The 18,713-nt window shown below is 37.9% G+C and overlaps 1 protein-coding gene across 2 annotated transcripts in view; it reads right to left on the reverse strand.

The window, feature by feature from the left end:
* The window catches only part of TENM3 (teneurin transmembrane protein 3), a 470,182-nt gene that overhangs the window by 440,699 nt on the left and 10,770 nt on the right, over positions 1-18,713 (reverse strand). For both annotated transcript variants that reach the window (XM_023221030.1, XM_031935298.1), the window contains exon 2: positions 6,873-7,151. In XM_023221030.1, coding sequence (XP_023076798.1) covers positions 6,873-7,151 — 279 coding nt within the window. The remainder of the gene's footprint in view (positions 1-6,872; positions 7,152-18,713) is intronic.

Genomic DNA, 18,713 nt, shown 5'->3' on the forward strand with positions numbered 1-18,713 from the left:
TATTTAAATCGTAACTTTTTTTTTTTTTTTTTTGTGAGATGGAGTCTCATTCTGTCGCCTAGGTTGGAGTGCAGTGGCGCGATCTCGGCTCACTGCAACCTCCGCCTCCCGGGTTCAAGCAATTCTCTGCCTCAGCCTCCCGAGTAGCTGGGATTACAGGCATCTGCCACCACGCCAGGCTAATTTTTGTATTTTTGGTAGAGACGGGGTTTCACCATGTTGGCCAGGCTGGTCTCGAACTCCTGACCGTGTGATTCACCAGCCTTGGCCTCCCAAAGTGCTGGGATTACAGGTGTGAGCCACCATGCCCGGCCAGCTAAATCATAACTTATTATACTAAAAAGTGATTTGTACATACCCATGAAGTCAATCTATTTCATCCTTAAATGAAACATGAAAGCTTTTACTCAAAGAATGACAAGTCACTATTGAAATTGTAAATGTATATCTATCAAGGCAATGTAATTATTTTTATATATTAGGAACTATTTGACAGCATTTTGCAAAGCAGCACTTTAATTCTGAGCCTGATTTAGTAAGCCCACCGACATATTACTTCTGCTATTTTTGACATTCTAGTGCACATAAAACATAAAATATAATTTATTACAGGAGATCATGCCAGAATTGACCATTACATGCCAGAAGAGGGTCCACAGTGAAATTCATATTCAAGTTACAGTTTAGTATGTGTAATAGAATCTCATACAATTAGAATAACACTGAAACGCCATGTGTTTCTTACAGCAACAGAATTCCATTTTATGTCTTTCAATCAACGTCCAAAGTTAGTTCAAAAACGTTCCTGGATAAAGTTGAAGGAATGGAATTATGCTAGTGAGGAGAAAAAGTACACCTCTCTTCAAATCATCTTCAGAAAACTAAGATAGTACCCCTTCCTCCAAACAGCCACGAGAGATGTGGCATTTGTGTTGCCCTAGAATGATCGCAAGTACATGACACAGGTGGCTAACTATTTCTCTCAAACTCTCCTAGAATTTAATCAGCCCTGGAAGTGCTACAAGTCCGTCTATTTCCTCACTCACCTATCTGCAGTTGCTCAGGAAGAGAAGAAATGGCACTGTCCTCCTTTCCAGAGAACAGAATCCCACCTGACATGGAAATCTGGATTGCAAAATAGCTGAAGTTCTCTCTTCAGAGACTGAAGGAAACGCTATCACTACAGTCATTTATCAAATTGGTTTAAGGGGTACACCGTTTACCTATTAGAATACAATAATGCAACTTTTAGACTTTATCTTTCCATACAGAAAGTAGACTTTCAAAATACTATTTCAAAGGACAAGTAAAATTGGTTCCTTGAAAAGTGTTTCAGCTGTGCAAAGCAAGTATCTATTACATTTAAAAAGACTGTACTTTAATGTTATACCCTTTTTCGTTAGCCAAATTAGTCCATAATACTTCAGTATCATGCCCAATTAATGTGGCATTAGTGGGGTCCTACAACAGGTACACTGCTCAAACTTAGGTGAGAAATGAAGTCTTCTTGGAAGGATTTATTTTATTGTGTGAACTGAGGAGCATCAGTTAAACTGCCTTTTAATTGACCAGCTGTCTAAGGAACATGCCTTTGAGGGAAACACTACTTTTGACATTTTCTTTGGCCAGGAGGGGAAGGAGCATGCTAAAATCTTTGAAGTCTACAGCCATCAGACTAATAATCAGCACCATTCAATGTACATTCATTTCATTACAGTCAATTAAAAAGGATGTGGGGTTTTGGAGAAAATAAGAGAGTCAATAAATGGCGACAGAAATTCCAGACTGCGCAAATGATCACTGCCGTTTCTGGTAGACACCGTTCGTTCTCCCCCATCTTGCCAGAACACTTGATGAATGCAGCCCTGGGGTCGGGGGAGGGGGTGAGAAAGGAGGAGTTGGGGGGAGGAGGAGGGGAGATCTATTGTGGTAGATAGTCACAATAGGTAGGCAGGCACTTGATATTGTTTATTTAACTTAATCTTCATAGCCACATAAAACAGATACAATTTTCCAACTTTTACAAATAACAAGGGCACACACTTATTCAGAACTCACCAGATGTCAGGCACTGTTGTAAGCGCCAGGCATACCTGAGCTCATTTAATTCTCAGAACAGCCCCGACCTCACAAGACTATACCCTGTTTACCGTTACCCCTATTTTACAACGTGGAAACCGCGGCACGAAAGGGTGAGCAACTTGCCCAAGGTCTCAAAGCTGGAAGGTGGTAGTGCCCATACGAAACCAGGAGTCCCACCTCCGGGCATCACGTTCGCAAAGACCGTCCTCAATGGAGGCTGTCGGGGTCCTGAGTCACCAGGAGGTGGAAGAGCAGCGCCAACGCCTGCTGGCCTGCCTTCCATCAAGGGTCATCTTTCTGCAAGGGGGCTAACGGGCTGAGGCGGCAGAAGAAGGAACTAGACTCCAACAGGAGAGCTCCGCCCCTCCGGAACTCAGCACGCAGCTGAAGGAGCAGACAAGGCCTGCAGGAGTTGACAACTCCCGCTCTAGGTGATTCAGGGGGTAACCGTCGCAGGGGATGAATGAATGAATGTGACCCCCCCCGAATCCAGGCACCCGTGACACCACCACACTGGCTGGATGACAAAGGACTATTGTCTATGCCTGGCTGCTTCTGGGAAGCGATACCCACACAAACATTTATTTACTTAATCACAAAACTAACTTTATTACATGTTTTCCCACTTACATTTCTTTGCTAAATAGCTTCACTGTCCTGATGACTTCTGGTTCTTATTTCCTTGATACCAGGAGCAACCCTACCCTTCTTCGGATTTTCTGCACATCTCTTGACACTCTGAGTTACTCTCCAAGGAAACATTTTTAAAGCTTAAAGACTGATGTTTTGGGAAAAAAAGAAAAAGAAAAAGAAAAAGACCTTTGTTCCTGACATTTAGATAGGTATTTGGAACTGAGGTCAGATTACAGCGCTTGCAAAGCTGGGTGGTGGGGTTTCAGTCAGGGGTATTTTAACACCACCGGGCGCGGTGGCTCATGCCTGTAATCCCAGCACTTTGGTAGGCGGAGGTGGGCGGATCATGAGATCAAGAGATTGAGACCATCCTGGACAACACGGTGAAACCCCGTCTCTACTAAAAATACAAAAATTAGCCAGGCATGGTGGCGTGCACCTGTAGTCCCAGGTGCCGACAATAATCCAGAGCACACTGAGAATTCTACCTTTGACTGGGGTATCCTATCACACTGATTTTATAACCTTTCAACCGTTCTTACTCAAACTGCTGTTAGTAGGTGATCCCAAATCACTGTCCCTCCAGAACTTGCCCTGGTGCCTGGCAGAGTCCACTACAACAATGACACCACAACAATCAATGGCTGCCAAGAAAGGGCTTCTCCCATATCCTTCATTTGGAACAAGATTAATATTTGGAATTACATAGGAAACTCAACATACTGTAAAAAAAATTTTTTTATCAAAATTCTTTTTAACGTCAGATCCCCATGGCTGGTGAAAAGTTAGTTTTGCCAAAGAATAAACCTTTTCACTTGTTTTGAATCTCAGCTAACAGAGAACTGTGTGACACGGTCCGAATGTTCTCTTACTCTTGGGGGATGCTCGGGCCATCAAAATTTCATTAGCCTCACAGCAGTTCTAGCGCCTTCTTAACTTGAACTGTTGGCCTCTTTATCAATAAATAAATGGAATCCAATCCCTTTTAGTGACTAAATTCTTCTTTGAGGTTGTAGCTGGAACATCAGGCACTCTGCTTGCATAATTTTACAATGTTGAATAACATTTTTTTTTTCTAGGAAAAACAGCCTCATTCACAGTTATTTCAAATGAAGAAAACAGTCAAGGAAAGCTCTCATGTTAAACCAGATGAAAACACATCAGCATCTGGTTCTTAAATTAGTTTCCTTTTGGTGAGTTATTTCACCCATCTCTTTCTCTTTTCAACCTTTGGTGATATAATAGAACTTCCACGAACACATCTCAAGCTAGTATAAAAATGAATAAAAGAGACAATGAAAAGAATTGACGAGTCAAAGGAAAATACAGCCAGAAAATCAATAGCTTTTTAAGTTAGAGCAATTAAAAATGCCTGAAGATAGTAGAATTGAATTATTTTTGTAACTTTGTATTAGAATTACTTGAGTAAAAGTAGGAATTAACAGGTAAAAATGTGAGTTAGTTTTGAGACGACTGTTTATAAAGTTGTTAGAAGAACCTATGTATGACTGCAAATTTCACTTCTTACTATAACCCAGCTTAAGGGAAAGACACATAATTTTTTAATATCAGGAAAAAATCCTCAATACTATTGTTTAATTCCACAATTCAAAATTATAAGGTCTGCTAAATACTTCAGAAAATTATGCTTCCCCATATCTTAATGTAATTAATTATATTAAATGAAATCTTGTTCCTTCTAAGTAATCACCGAATAAATTAATCTGGAAAGTTCCTATGGACATATGTCTTAAATATATGCAATAGCCAGTATTCATTAAGACAACATATCTATTTTATTTCCTCTTTTGTTTCTTTCTTTAAACTGTTCTCACTGGGAATTCTTAGACCATCAAAACGTTGTTTAAAATTACAACCACAACCAAACCTTCCGAAAAAGAGTAAACACAAGTTTAAGTCATCATGTTGCCCAACTCAACAAACATTGCTTTTGACACTTTATACTCTTAACTTGGCTGACCTGTTTACTCTCAACAAATGCTGCCAAATGTTCTGAATTTCAAGGCAAGGCCCTTGACACTCTCCCTGTCTCTCTTCATTCTGCTTCCTAGCCACTACTTAGAGAAATTAAAGAGTGCAACTTTTCTTGCCTTTACATCACTCTAAGAACAAGGTCTAGAAGATTCTTGGCAAAACAATTTCCTCCTCTAGTTAATATTAATCCATGCAAATGGTGAGGGAAGTGGTAAAAGAAACTCACAAGTCTTCCTTCCCTTCTCCCTAACATTTGGATATTATATATTGTTAACTAAAGGTTACAAAGTTTATATTTTCTGAAAAGAAAAAAAATTACATGTGTTTAGTAATTCACCATGAGATCCTTTTAGCAGACGTATAATTTGAAACATAATAAAATTAATTTATATTTTACCAATACAGATACCATAACAAGAAACCTTTGTTACTAGAGAGAAAGTAAGAGATGCCATAGAAGTTTTGGGTGGAAAGGGCAAACTGACCCAATGTTAAAACATAGTTGATAGCTATGGATATGGATGATCTATGATGCAGATAATCGGAACTGATCGCATTATCCTGCTGCGTTCTAGTTTTCTAAAACATCACAAATTTTATTGTGTATTTTAAGAAAATTAAATGCTGGGTGCTACCTTTGAATATGACCATTGTACCTCCCATTGCTCAAGGAGTGTTATGTGAAGTACAGCTGGACAGGAAGCAATATTGATTCCAAACCATACGTATTTAAGGTTAGTGACTATGAACATGGATATAAACACAGGATTTACTGAGGTGAATGGATTAGCTGAGCAAAATGTTGGCATCCTGATTCTAAGGCTCATTTTGTCAAAATAACTGTCCTTGTTTCTTCTTTTGAGTTGGAATAAATCCAGCCTCCACCAAGAACTGAAACGTCCAAAATGAAGATATTGAGTATATAGTTATCATTTGATCTTGACTTTGGTTTAATGCACTAAGATATTCTACATAAGATAAAAAATTGATTGCATTGGTTTAAATGAGACCTTTCTTCATGAATAGAAAGAAAATAACTAATAAGCATTAGCTGCTACTTCACACAGTGACTTAGCTGAAACTGAAAGCTAACAATAGATGCACTTTTCTATTCCAAAGCAAAGCTGACAAAGTCACCCAATAAATAATAAAACTGAAATACCATTGATAAAACAACCATTTTTCTTTTCAAATGTCATGCAGTTCTTCCATCTTAATTTTCTCTTTGCTTTTTGATGCATAGGATATGCACAGCATTAATAACTAAACTGAAATAGCTAGTGCAGTGTTAATATTAAAAGCTGAAGGAGAATTTTTTGTCTGGTGCATGGCTGCTGATGCCCAATTCTTCCTAGAAGCAGCACTGACTAAAACTTAAGTTTTCTTTAAAATTTATTATTGCATATAAATTAACTTTTTTATAAATTATCCTGCATTGGCAATAGGAAGGAAAGTCCCAATAATTTATAAAGATATTTTTTTCTTGCAATAGACAAAAAGCTGCTATTTGGATATCCTAAAATCCAATTTTTGTGTGTGGATTTAATTGCATAGTAAACCAGTCCCCAAAGAACATCAAAGGCCACACTCCCCTCTTTACCAAGATTTCAATTGCTGTCATCAACTAGTGAGTTTAAACCATGATCAAATTTGTTCTTCGATCACTAGAGCCCTGTTAATAAACTACTCTGCATGCTCACTCATCCATTCTAAGATTCTGCAACTTCTTTGAGATATCTTCAAGAGGAATCTACAAACACATCTTTGATTGCAAGACGGCTCTGCGGTAACCTTTATCAACACGTGCTTTGCCAATCCACAGAAGACAACAGGTGATGTGGTCCAAGAGAAGTCAAAGCTATTTTTTTTTTCTATAGATGAGTAAACAGTTTTCAAAACTGTAGCCAAAACATCATAGGCTGTTTGCCTAATTTAACAATCTGATGTCAAATATTGATTTTTTTTTCCAGGAAAAAATGCATTATTCAAGGACATTTCTTGAGTTCTACTACATTAAAACAAAAAGAAATGGACAAGAAAGAGAGAGTAAGAAGGATGGGAGGAAGGAGGAGAGAAAGAAAAACATCCCCCCGCCCCCGGAGTCAACCAAAACAGAGAGAAGCACTGAATGCCAACATTAGAAAGCGAAAAAGGAAACTTACCATTCTCGCTGTCGGACTTGTTTTCGTGCTCCGTATCTGTCAGGGTGAGGGCTGAGTTGGACCGACTTGACAGGCAGGAGCTGCGGCCTGATTTGACCCCCCTGCCCCAAAGTCTCATGGCATGCTCTGGGGACATCACTGCTTCATTTTCAGTATCAGCATCTGACCCTGCACTGATAGAGTAACCTCTGTGGGGGAGCCCCATTTCCGCACAAAATGCCAGTCCTCTTCGAGTTGCTGGTTCACAAACTCCTAACTGCCTTAGGGTAAAATTCTGTCCTAATTAGGGGGAAAAAGAGATAACAGCTAGTGAGTATATGTTCAGTGTTAGTTTCTTTTCTTTTTTTTTTTTCAAGAATGTCTTTCAGAAATAAACACTCAAACATTTAGGCTTTTCAGGGATCAGCACCAGGCATTTACAGTAGCATCACATGGCATGGGATCAAGTGGGTGCAATTATGGGAGGAGGGCGGGGCCCCAACTTAGAGCTCCTTTGTCAACTCTTTAAGCCCGTAAGTACCTCCAGAGAGATGGGCAAGTAAAGTGGCCCCAACCATGAGAACTCGACCCAGAGAAAGGATTATTGCAATGATAGAATTTTGTTGAGTAGACTTGTGAGGCAATAGAAATTGTCCGAATTATTTCCCATGTCCTGGCTCGAGTCCCAAACAACAAAATTTTCCCACCCAGATATCACTCCTTTGGAAGAGAAAAGTTTCCCCTCAAGAAAAAGTTACTCAAACAGTAGAAACAGGAGCTTGGTCATTCTTATATTTTCCAACCTTGACTTAGCAATCAATGTAACACATAGTATTTTGTATGTATGTATGTATGTATGTATGTATGTATGTATGTATGTATATAGGTATGTGTGTGGGGGGTTGTGTATACACATTAAATTTTGGAGTATAACGTCTAAAAAATTTGCTGCATATTTTGTACATTTTTGACTTTCTAGGCTTTCTGCTTTACTACACACCTGAAGACATCTGTATTGATCAGAGTAAACCAATCTTTGCAAATAAAGTGCACTCTAAAAATAAAGTGGGAGTATTACGTATTTAAAAATTAATGATAAAATCAAGTTCCCTGAAAAATAAATGGCTGTGAACTCTGCAGGCCTTTACTAATAAATTGAGCATAATAAAACTCATGACACTGCAATAACTTAAAGCAAAAGTGTTTAAATTAGGTGACGCTTTCAAATGACTGCTGTTATTAACGACTTTTCCAATCCTGTATTTATTCTGGAAATTTCACATGCCTTATACTACTATGGATGAGAAGAGTGAGAAAAATGTTTGCTTGTCGTGCATACTTAAAGCTTTTCTACTTCTTGTCTCTGGTTGACATGGTAGAGTGTGAGATTTAGGCGCCAGTCGGAATCAAAATATAGGTAAATAATAACATACAAAGACTGATTTAAATGCTACTATCTCATAACCAAACCTTTTAAGAATATTAAGCATTTATATTACTCATAGTTTTGATTTCCCTACTTCTACCTCTTAAATCTGTGAACATTTTAATGCTAACAGGCTGACATGAGAAACATACATTATATTTTTTGAAAGAGGGTATTATAAATTATTTGTGATAAAATGATAACACATGGAATCTTCTCAGAAATAAATCAAACCTAATGGCCAATGTAGTAAATATTGGGTTGCAAAGATATTAGCACCCTCCAGGCCGCCACACATTGTAACTAGTGTGGTTAATTGCTTTATTGCTGTGGTCATATCAGAAGTTGGAATCAGCTTTATCTCGGTCAGACTTCCAAATGGATTCTGACAATGACACTCATACATAATGAAAATCAGTGGCTACAATTAGCTGCAAATCAAAGTGTGCTTATCATAGAGATGTGAACAAGTATCTGAACCAAAAAGTATGTCAAAAGAAGAAGTAAAAGAAGAGAAAAAAAGGAAAAAGGGCCTGCGCGTTGAACAGTGAGAAAGTGGGCCAGCTCACTGAGATGAGACACAGTACCGTCAGTATGTTAAAATCATGACTGCAGATTGTATGAAAGTAAATCTGAACAAGGTCAGTGTCCACATGAGCAGCTAACGCAGTTGCTGTGGAAAAGCTAACCCACTGCTACTTACATGTCACTTGTAACATATGGGGAGGACCCTAAAACATCTAGATACTGCCATCAAATATGCTGATTTTTCAAAATAAGGATGCAAAATAATTTTTAAACAAGGAAAAATAAATAAGATCCTTTGCTTTTTGCCTCTATTTTGACAGGTGCCCACATTCAGAAATGAAAAGAGAAATAAAAGGACAGTAACAACTCCCTTTCTAATCTCTACAATGTGGCTTGAAACAATTTCCAAGTGATTGGCTTTTCACACTACTGCCGTCTTGATGTAAAAAAGTTATAAGGTGAAGGAAGCAGAAAACAGGAATCTTTACTTGTTACCCAGGTATGCAAACACAGTTCACTTTACAACTAAAAACATGTCATTCCTATGAATTGCTACATAGATCCCAAACTCCATAAATACCTGACCCTCTGAAGTCAATGTCTTACAATGATTCAAAATTCTCCAGGGCTGCTTCTGAAATGCAGCTACAACGCAAGCACCACAGCAGGAATCCCTGTTAGATTTCCTTACTGAACTACAAAGTTTGTTTTAGTATCCCCCAGGAAAGAAAACTAAACTTGGCCTCAGATGGACCCAGGTTGAAGCCACTCACTAGCACTGTTTAAGTCACTTTACACCGTATTTTGTCATCTTTCAGGGCTGTCCTGACTTGGTATAGGAGATGGTTTATGTAAATGTAACTCACACAAAAAAAGGGCCAAATGAAAAAAACCACTTAAAAAATAAATACCTTGACAAACATAATTAATAATCACAGAGAAGTGTATAGCTTGAGAGTAGGGAGAGGATCATTTTCAACTCATTTTCAAATAGGGACACCACCACCAAAGCTGAGTTTTACTTAAGTAATTGCCTTTATTCAAAAATATCCCTACTCCAGACCTCCCTCAGTGCTTCATGTTCTTTTGTTGTCAATTCTCCTCAACGGTTAAGAAATTTTATTTGTAGGATCCCTTATTTTAATGCAAACACTCCTGGAAAGATCTAATCTTAAACTAGAATAAATTAGTCTATTCGATGACTTCTTGCAATCTAGCAGTGTTTAGCAAGATAGGCTACGCTTATGGAAAACATCTGCAGTTTTGACCAGTGCAGGGAAGATGGAGAGAAGGGAGCTCCCTGACTGGGAGAAGGGGTGTGGAGGAGGGCAGGAGGGCTGGGCTGGGCTGGGCCTGTAGTGGGGAGGGTTTTATGGCAGTGCAGAGAAGTGGGAAGAGGCAGGACAAGGCAGCTGAGATGCCCCTGGGATCAGGCTGAACACTGGACAATCCTGCATAAAGTCAGCTTTGGCTTCAAGGAACAATACTTTATTCTCATTTTCCATGTTTTCTTTAGATTGGAAAAGCCATGTTCTTTGCAGTAGTTCTAACATTACTTTAATTTCTTTCTTTACATTTTACAGTCTTTATATTAATTCTGTTTGGCCAAAACTGGCAAAATAAGTATTTATCTCCTGCACGTTGAATTTTGGTAACCTTGATCAGCACAGCCAACAAGAGTTTCCCATTACAATTTGAAACAGGACCAAAACAATAAATTGTAGCAAGAACAAAGTATACCTGAGGATAGAATTCACTGTGATTAAAAGGCAAGGTTAGCTTGGATTACATTAGGCATTTCTGTTTTATGGCACGGCATAAATGTGAAAATCTAGAGAAGGAAAACTGAATAAACACAACCTAGGTGGGTTGCATCATTTTTTCTTAGGTTGAGATTTTAAAAAACGAGTGAGGGTATTTGACAAAGTAGAAAGGATGGTGTAAGGACAGACACTTCAAATGAGGTTGGCACATGGCACAGCCCCCTCTTTAATAAACGAAGGGGATTGGGAAAATGGGTTAGCTATTCGTTCTTTTTTTCCCAGTGTCTATAACCTAGTCAGAGCAGTGAGGGATTTTTCAAAGCCGCAATCAGAGTGATGTTCACCAATGGGCAACACATTTACTATTCCTTGGATGAGAAAAGATTCCACCCGAGGGACTAGTCTCGGAGGCACACAGGATGACGGAAGCACCCCACGGGGAGGGCATTCTCTCCTCACTAGTGTCTGGATTTCTCTAACGTCTAGATTTGAGTTTCTCTCCTTCTCTCTCGGTCTCTTGCTTGTTTGCTCCTTCAAAAAAATAAACAGTTTTATTGAAACATAACTCACACACCCCAAAATGCACCCACTTAAAGTGAACACTTCAATGGTTTTCAGTATATTCACAGAGTTCTGCAACTATGAGCACAGGCAAGTGTAGAACATTTTTATCACCCCAAAAAGACACCTCATACCAATTATCAGCTACTTTCTATTTTCCCCTCACCCTCCCACCCCCAGCCCTAGGCAACCACTCATCTACTTCCCATCCTGGACATTTCAAATAAAGAAGATCCACAATATGTGGTCTTGTGTGACTGAGTTCTTTCGCTTAGAATAATGTTTTCAAAGCTCTTCCATGTCATAGCATGCGTCTGTACTCCACTCCTTTTCATGGCTGAATAATATTCCACTCTATGGACACACCATCGTTTATCCATTCATCAGTTAATGGACATCTGAGTTATCTCTATTTTTTTGACTATCATGAGAATGTTTCTAGGAACATTCCTGTACAAGTTTTCATGTGTACATATGTCTTCATTTCTCTTGAGCATATCCCTAGAAGAGGAACTGCTGAGGCATATGGTAACTCTGTGTTTCACCTTTTGAGGAACTGCCGGACCGTTCTCCACACTGACTCAACCGTTCTATATTCCCACTAGCAGTGTATGAGGGTTTTAACTCTGCACATCCTCGCGAAGACTTGCTATCATCTATTGCTTCTCTTTTATGCCACACTTTACGTGGGACTTGGAGTTTGCAATGAGGGCTTATAATATAGGTCACTGGTACTGGAAGTTAGAGGGCAAACAAGAACCATTGTTCCCCTGAAAAGCAGCTGATTCTGGGAGTCTGCTATGCAAATTTATTATTATTTTATCCTATCATTTTTTCTTTGCCTTCTATTATTCTGCTTTTATTCCATGTAAAATAATTTTCTATTACAATCAGAAATATTATTTAGCATAGAAAATCTACCTTTGGAGTTACATCCCATAGAAATAAAATCACCTCATCTTAAATATACAGAATGTTTATTTAAACAAGTTGTTTACTACAGCATTGTTGCAAAATTTTAAATAACCCAAATGTCTGCCAGAAAGAGAATGGCGGAAAAGTTGCATGCCCATGCTGTGGAACACTGTGGTTAGCATGAAGAATGAGCTGGACCATGTCTTCGGATCTGCAGGGAAGCTCATTTGTATACTTTAAGTAAAAAAAAAAAAAAAATGCAAGTTGTAGAATTGTGTATAAAGTATAATCCACTTTTGGAAATTAAGGAAGAGGACCCACAGGTTATATTGAGTCTGAATAAGGGTGAGGAAGGAGACATATAACTATTATAATGGGTCATTTAGAAAAGGTTGTAAATGAAGGAAATTAGTAATTTTCTATTTTATAGTTTTGAATTTTTATTTTTCATAATTATTTCAATAATTTAAAAACATAATAAAGAAAAAATTAAAGCCTATCATCTTTCTAAAAAACAAATATATTTTCTTGATTTGCTGTTTAATAGCTTCTATTCAATAATTAGAAATTTAATTTATTGCCTCTTCTAGGGGAAGCTCAGTTTTAAAAATCCTTCTTCGTTTATTGTAAAGAAATGAAACTTCATAAGATATACGGGAGCGTTTTCCCCTCCATTTCGATCGTTCCCTTTTCTTTATCATATATGGATTGTTTTAAAGGAGAATAACCATGCATTTCTCCTACAGTAACCCCGAAATTGACTATGGGAAAAAATGGACAAATAAATATAAATTTAATGCACATAAATAAAACAATCTGCAGCTGTCTTTAATTATTTTCCTTGGTTGTTGTGAGCTTGAATGGAACTATTTATTCTCAGGCATGGAGTGACTTTCCTTCATCAGTCAAGCAGAACATAAAACTACAAACTGGGAGAGCATTTCTTATTAGGTGCTTGTTGAATCAGCGGCACCACCACGTCATCCAGAATTCTCTCTTTTGCTGTATTTGCAAAATGGTAAGAGGATTCCACAACAAAAGAAGTATATGTAATTTTATTTCCAAATGCATGTTTTATGGGACACTCCAAACTCTTTAACTTTTTATATTAAATGTGTCACCATTTGAACAAAATACCCATTCTTGAACATGCAATAGAAATTTCAGCAAGGGTACAAATCTTTATTTGTAAGGCCCTATGAAAAACTGGTTTAAGAAATTAACTTAAAGTCCCACTAAATACCTTAAGGTCCCCACCCCATTTAAACTACTTACTTGATTTATCTATTAATATGTTGTTAATACCCAAAACCACATACTGACACCCATGAATTTCCAGAGGACGCTGAAAATGCCCACCGGACACCACACTCATCATCTAACTGACTGCTCAGAACACAAGTCTAATGGAAGCTACTGCAGGATATCCCCTCAGCAATCATCACAAATGCAGCTGTCAATGGAAATTGCAGGCTGGGCACTAAGCTGAACTTGAGGAGGTGGATGAGAAAGGGAAACCCTTGGTATATTTGCAAGCCGAGAAGCCAGGACTAGAATGAATGGCCCTAGAAAAGATGCATTTTCTTCAAGATAAAATTTGTGAGGCCTCCAGGGGAAGACGAACATATGGATATTGAATGGAAGGTTTGGTGGCCCAAATAAGAAAAATGAGGTTGTGAGTCGGCCGACGTATAAAGGAAGAGCATGTCTTAGGCCTGGACATGAAGGACTTAATGGGGCAACCATAAACTAATTGCAGCAACCATCTGTAATTAAGAAATAACCTTAAAATAGTTCTGTTTTTTTAATCAAAAACATTCTGAAAATAAAATTGCTTCTTATTTTTACTTAGAAATGACTTCTTTAGAACAATCCAAGGCCCGGCAATGACAATACGCCTGCAAATGTATCTGCTGATATCTGATAGTCGAACTGCAGTAGGTATTGGTATAAATACGCCTATGGTTTGGCATAAAGCGGCAGGTGTTTAATAATCGCGACTGAAGCGACACCGCGGTGCGTCACACTGTGGATCCAAAATGGGCAACGTGGCAAGGAACCAGATACAAGTTGAGCAGTAAGCTGGGGCTCAAGACTTCAGACCAATGAAGGCCAAGGCAGGGGGAAAGGATTACCCCCACTGCGTCCTGAGGAGGGCTGTAAACTACATCTATCTACTCACACCTTCTGGTAGGTAATCCACAAAGCAGGTTGGCCGCCGAGCCTGAAAGAAGCCCTTGCCTACTTAACAGCCAAAATTAGTTAACAATCAGTTAGGCAGGGGAGCTAAAAGAGGGAGCTAAGAGGAAAACCATTAACACGAAACAATGATAAACTAGAGCTATTTAACTTGTGTCTTTAAGTACAGAAATGTAAGGTTGAGTAAACATGACCATCTAAATCCTTTAATCCTGCCGCTGACATTTATAGTGACTGAGAAGGATTAATCATTTTGATCTCCAAATGAATCATTTTAAGCAGTTAATATTTAAAAGTAATAAACTTTGGAGTTGCAGTAATTAGCCCAGTGGATCTGATTAATGCTTCAGGTTTTTGTCTCTTTTCATAAAACTCGATTCTCACAAAAATAAGCTTTCTCAGCACCAGTATTTCAGAAAACATGAAAAGGGGTTTCAGATTCCTTTCATTTTTGTCTGATGACAGAGGTGAGGGGGAACACTGGGGAAATGAAAAGTTTGGGGTCTAACTGGAAATTCATAGCAGCATTAAGTGCTGAATGGTAGGACCATATGGTCATATTTCTTTTGAAGTCTCGGATCAGTTCCCATTATTCACTATAATGGCATCCAAGACTAAACTGAATCTCAGTCTTTAAAATTAAAAGCATTTTCCTCTTGGCTCTCAAATCTTCCTCTTTCACAATTTCCAACATGTCTGAATGGTTACTAGATTTTCAGAATGCAAAAAAATACAAATAAACAAAAATAAGAAGAGTGAGAAAAATAGTTTATTCCGTTTCACATCCAAAGCAGGATAAAATGGTGCAGAGACATTGTCATTTTAATCAAAGGCGTTACTGACACTATTTTTACATCTGTCCAATGCTACCAGTGACATTCTAAAGTTGTATTTACAACCTTCATGTTACATATTTAAGAAATATGATTTCAATTCTTTTGACCTAGCCGGAACATTCAATATATAGAAACATTTAAAAACTACTTATCATTTTAGTAATATTCTAATAAAACTGCCCCCCCACCAAAACTAGTCTATATCTAAGAGCTTAAAACGGGCTCTTTTTCATTTGGAAATTGATGAAAATATTTGAAGACCTGGTCCCATCTATAACACAAACTCTTTATTCTCTCAGTACAGTCCTGGATATGTTGTATATGCTACTATCTTAATGGGCAAAATGCCTTTATCCAGCAAAACATTCTAGTACAATGACAGCAGAGGTTGTTTTTGAAAGATTGTGGTTATGGTTCAGTAGAGACAGTGCAACTCTGCTCTGTGGAAATCTCACCCCTGTGGAAGCCGGGAAAATACAAACCCGAAACTTTCCATGTTCAACTACAGTTGTTTGAACATGCTGATTTTTGTTTTTGTTGTATTTATTACTATTCAGGTAAATTTCATAGGCAGTGAAATACACAGATCTAAAGTGGATACTTCCATGAGTTTTAACAAATGTACCCACCATGACCGCAAGCAAGACAAGGCACTTTTCCATCACTCCCACAAAGCTCTCCCACACCCAGTCCACCCCCACCAAACAGGCAACCACCGTCCTGATTTCTTCTACAGAAGACTAGTTTTGTATGTTCTTGAACTTTATGTAAACAGAGTCCTACAGGATGTACTCGGGATCCTTTTGCTCAGTGGATCTTTGAGATTCTTCCACATTGTTGCAAGTATCTGTAGATCACTCTTTTGGGCTGCCAACTCATATTCTATTGCATTAACACACGACTGTTATATCCATTCTCTTGGTGATTCCAATATGGGCCTATTATGAATAGAGCTGCAATGAACGTAAGATTTTATTTACTTTGGGTAAATACTAAGGAGATGAATTGCTGGGTCCAGGGGGAGATGTTATTTTTAACTTTAGATAAGAAATTGCCCAACAGTTTCCAAAGCGGTTGTGTCATTTTACACATGACAGTTTCAGCTGTTCCACATCCTCAATATTTGGTGCTATGGGTCTTTTTAATTTTAGTCATTCTAGAAGACGAGTGGCAGTATTTCATTGTGGTTTTAATTTTCATTTCTCTGATGGCTAATGATGTTGAGCATTTTTTCCACAGGTTTATTCATCACTTGTGTCTCTTTTCTATGATGTTTCTATTACAAGTTTTGTGCCCATTTAAAAATTTGGTTATTTATCTTTCGTTACTGATTTGTAGAAGGTCTTTATAGATGCTAGAGACAAGTCTCTGTGATAGATGATAGATAATTTTCTCCCAGATTGTGGCTTTGCTTTTCATTTTCTTAAAGGTAATGTCTGATAAGCTAAACATTTTAATTTTGATGAAGTCCAATTTATCAATTTTTTTAAATATTTACTCCTCTTGTGACCTTTCTAAGACATCTTTGTCTATCTAATGTTTGTGAAGACGTTTAAGAACATATGTAGCTTTTTACTGTGGTTTTCTAATAGAAACTAGAAAGATGAAAGAGTAGAGTAGAAAAATGATTGAAATTAGATTCTAGTTTTCTTCTGGACCTAACTCACCAGTTGTTGTCTGAGTGAACATTTTAACAAGTCTGAGTCTCTGTATTCCTCTTGTATACAATGGACTCAGAGGCTCTCAAAGATCTCCCAACCATATCAGTTTATGCAGAGGCATAAATGGAACATGAAGAAAAAAAAAAAAAGCTAAGAATAATAGCATCAAGAGTCCAATGAGAAAAATGGAAAAGAAAACATTAAAATTTCCTTTAGCATTGGGAACTTCTGGTTTACATTTCATCCCTAAAATAAATCACAAGCACAATGCTATGTTCTGATCTGGCTCCTCCCTTAAACACCGTATCTGGAGTTCATCCTGAATTGAAAACCAAGCCATCAGGGCAGCGGAGACATTAACAAGCCAGATCTGACTATCCGGAAAGGCGCTTTTCTTCTCCAATCCCCAAAGTGTAGAACCAACCTGCTGCATTCCGAAGCAGGAATTATTTTTGGCCTTTGACCTTTTGACTGAAAATTGGAAGGTGTTCCTTCACAGCTCCACTCTCAAATGCAACCTCTGTGAATATTTTGCGGTTTTTTTCTTTCAGTTTTTTATTGTTATTGTTTATTTCACATACTTTAATGAGAGCTTCTGTATAAAGTTTTGAGCACAGCTATTCATGAACTGTTTTTTTGTTTGTTTGTTTTTTGTTTCTTTGGCTTCTTCCTAAGCCAGAACTTCAAAAACTATATAGAAAGTCCTCACTTCAGGAATCTGTTGGGTTTAGAAGTTGATAAGGATCAGTATGTGTTTTCCCATGAAAGCAACATGGAGGATGCCAATGGGAACACACAGGTCTTCCAAGTTATCTGGGTCTGAATGAAGAACGGGGTGAATTGTACTCTAGGGTACGGCTTCCATGTGTGAGACTGTTCCTTTGAACAAACTGACCCACCAGGAAGATTCCGCCTACAGTGGCCGCTTCCACTGATTTCCTGCTTACCAAATGGGGAGAAACTTCCTAGGCAAATCCCCTGGATATATGAATGCTCAGTGAAAGATGCCAGGATAGCAGCTGTATAGTAGGGATGTAGAATTTGGAATTAGCTACCGCCTTTCCCACACTAATAGGAAAATCGATTCTCCTTTTCACGTTTATTGACCATGTGAATTTCTCTTTTGTGAATTGTCTATGCAAGACATTTCCCCTTGGGCTGTTTATCTTTCTGTTTGCAAACTGTAATAGTCATTCAGTATATACTAGATATAGACATTATATATGTCACCAGAATTATAAATATATTTCCCAATGTAGTGATTTTGTTTCTGGGTATTTTAATTTACATGTAAAAGGTTTTAAATGTTAAAACTAATCATTTAAGTCTATCTTTTCTTCTGGGTTTTCTGTTAGAAACATTCTGATTTTGTATTAGAAAATTTCTCCCCTACTCTTGAAGTGTACATAGAGTCCCTAGGATAGGCTGTATGGATTCAAACCACTTTCTTCTTGCCACCTTTATTATAAAGACTGGAAAGCAAAAATAGAAAATGCTTCGTCTTCTCGTGCAGCTAAGTATGGTCATGTATAACAGTTCTGAAAAGAGAGAGGTGGCGAGAAGTCTCAGGGGAGTAAAATGAATAGTCCAATGTAGAGTAGGCCTTCCTACCTGTGTGTTCATTCTTATTCTAACAGGAATATGAAAGCACAGCTGCCACCTGAGCACCAAGGGGACAAAAGATACCTGCTAAGAATGACAAAGATGAAAAAGATAGAGAGATGCTTTAATGATATCTTTAAGCCCTGGCTATCTCTGGACTTCTTCTTTAATAAGAAAATGATTCTCTTCAGTTTTTAAGCTGAAGTTTTCTGCTACTCACGGCTCAAGTCATTCCTATCTTACTCAGTCTCCCAAATTAACTTCTAGAATTCTTGCTTTATTTTTTACATTTGTCTTTAATCCATCTTAATTTATTTTTGAATATGCTGAGAGATACGGGTCCAATTTTATATTCTTCCAGATGGATAACC

This window comes from Piliocolobus tephrosceles, chromosome 3, assembly GCF_002776525.5.
Source record: "Piliocolobus tephrosceles isolate RC106 chromosome 3, ASM277652v3, whole genome shotgun sequence".
Lineage (NCBI taxonomy): Eukaryota > Metazoa > Chordata > Mammalia > Primates > Cercopithecidae > Piliocolobus > Piliocolobus tephrosceles.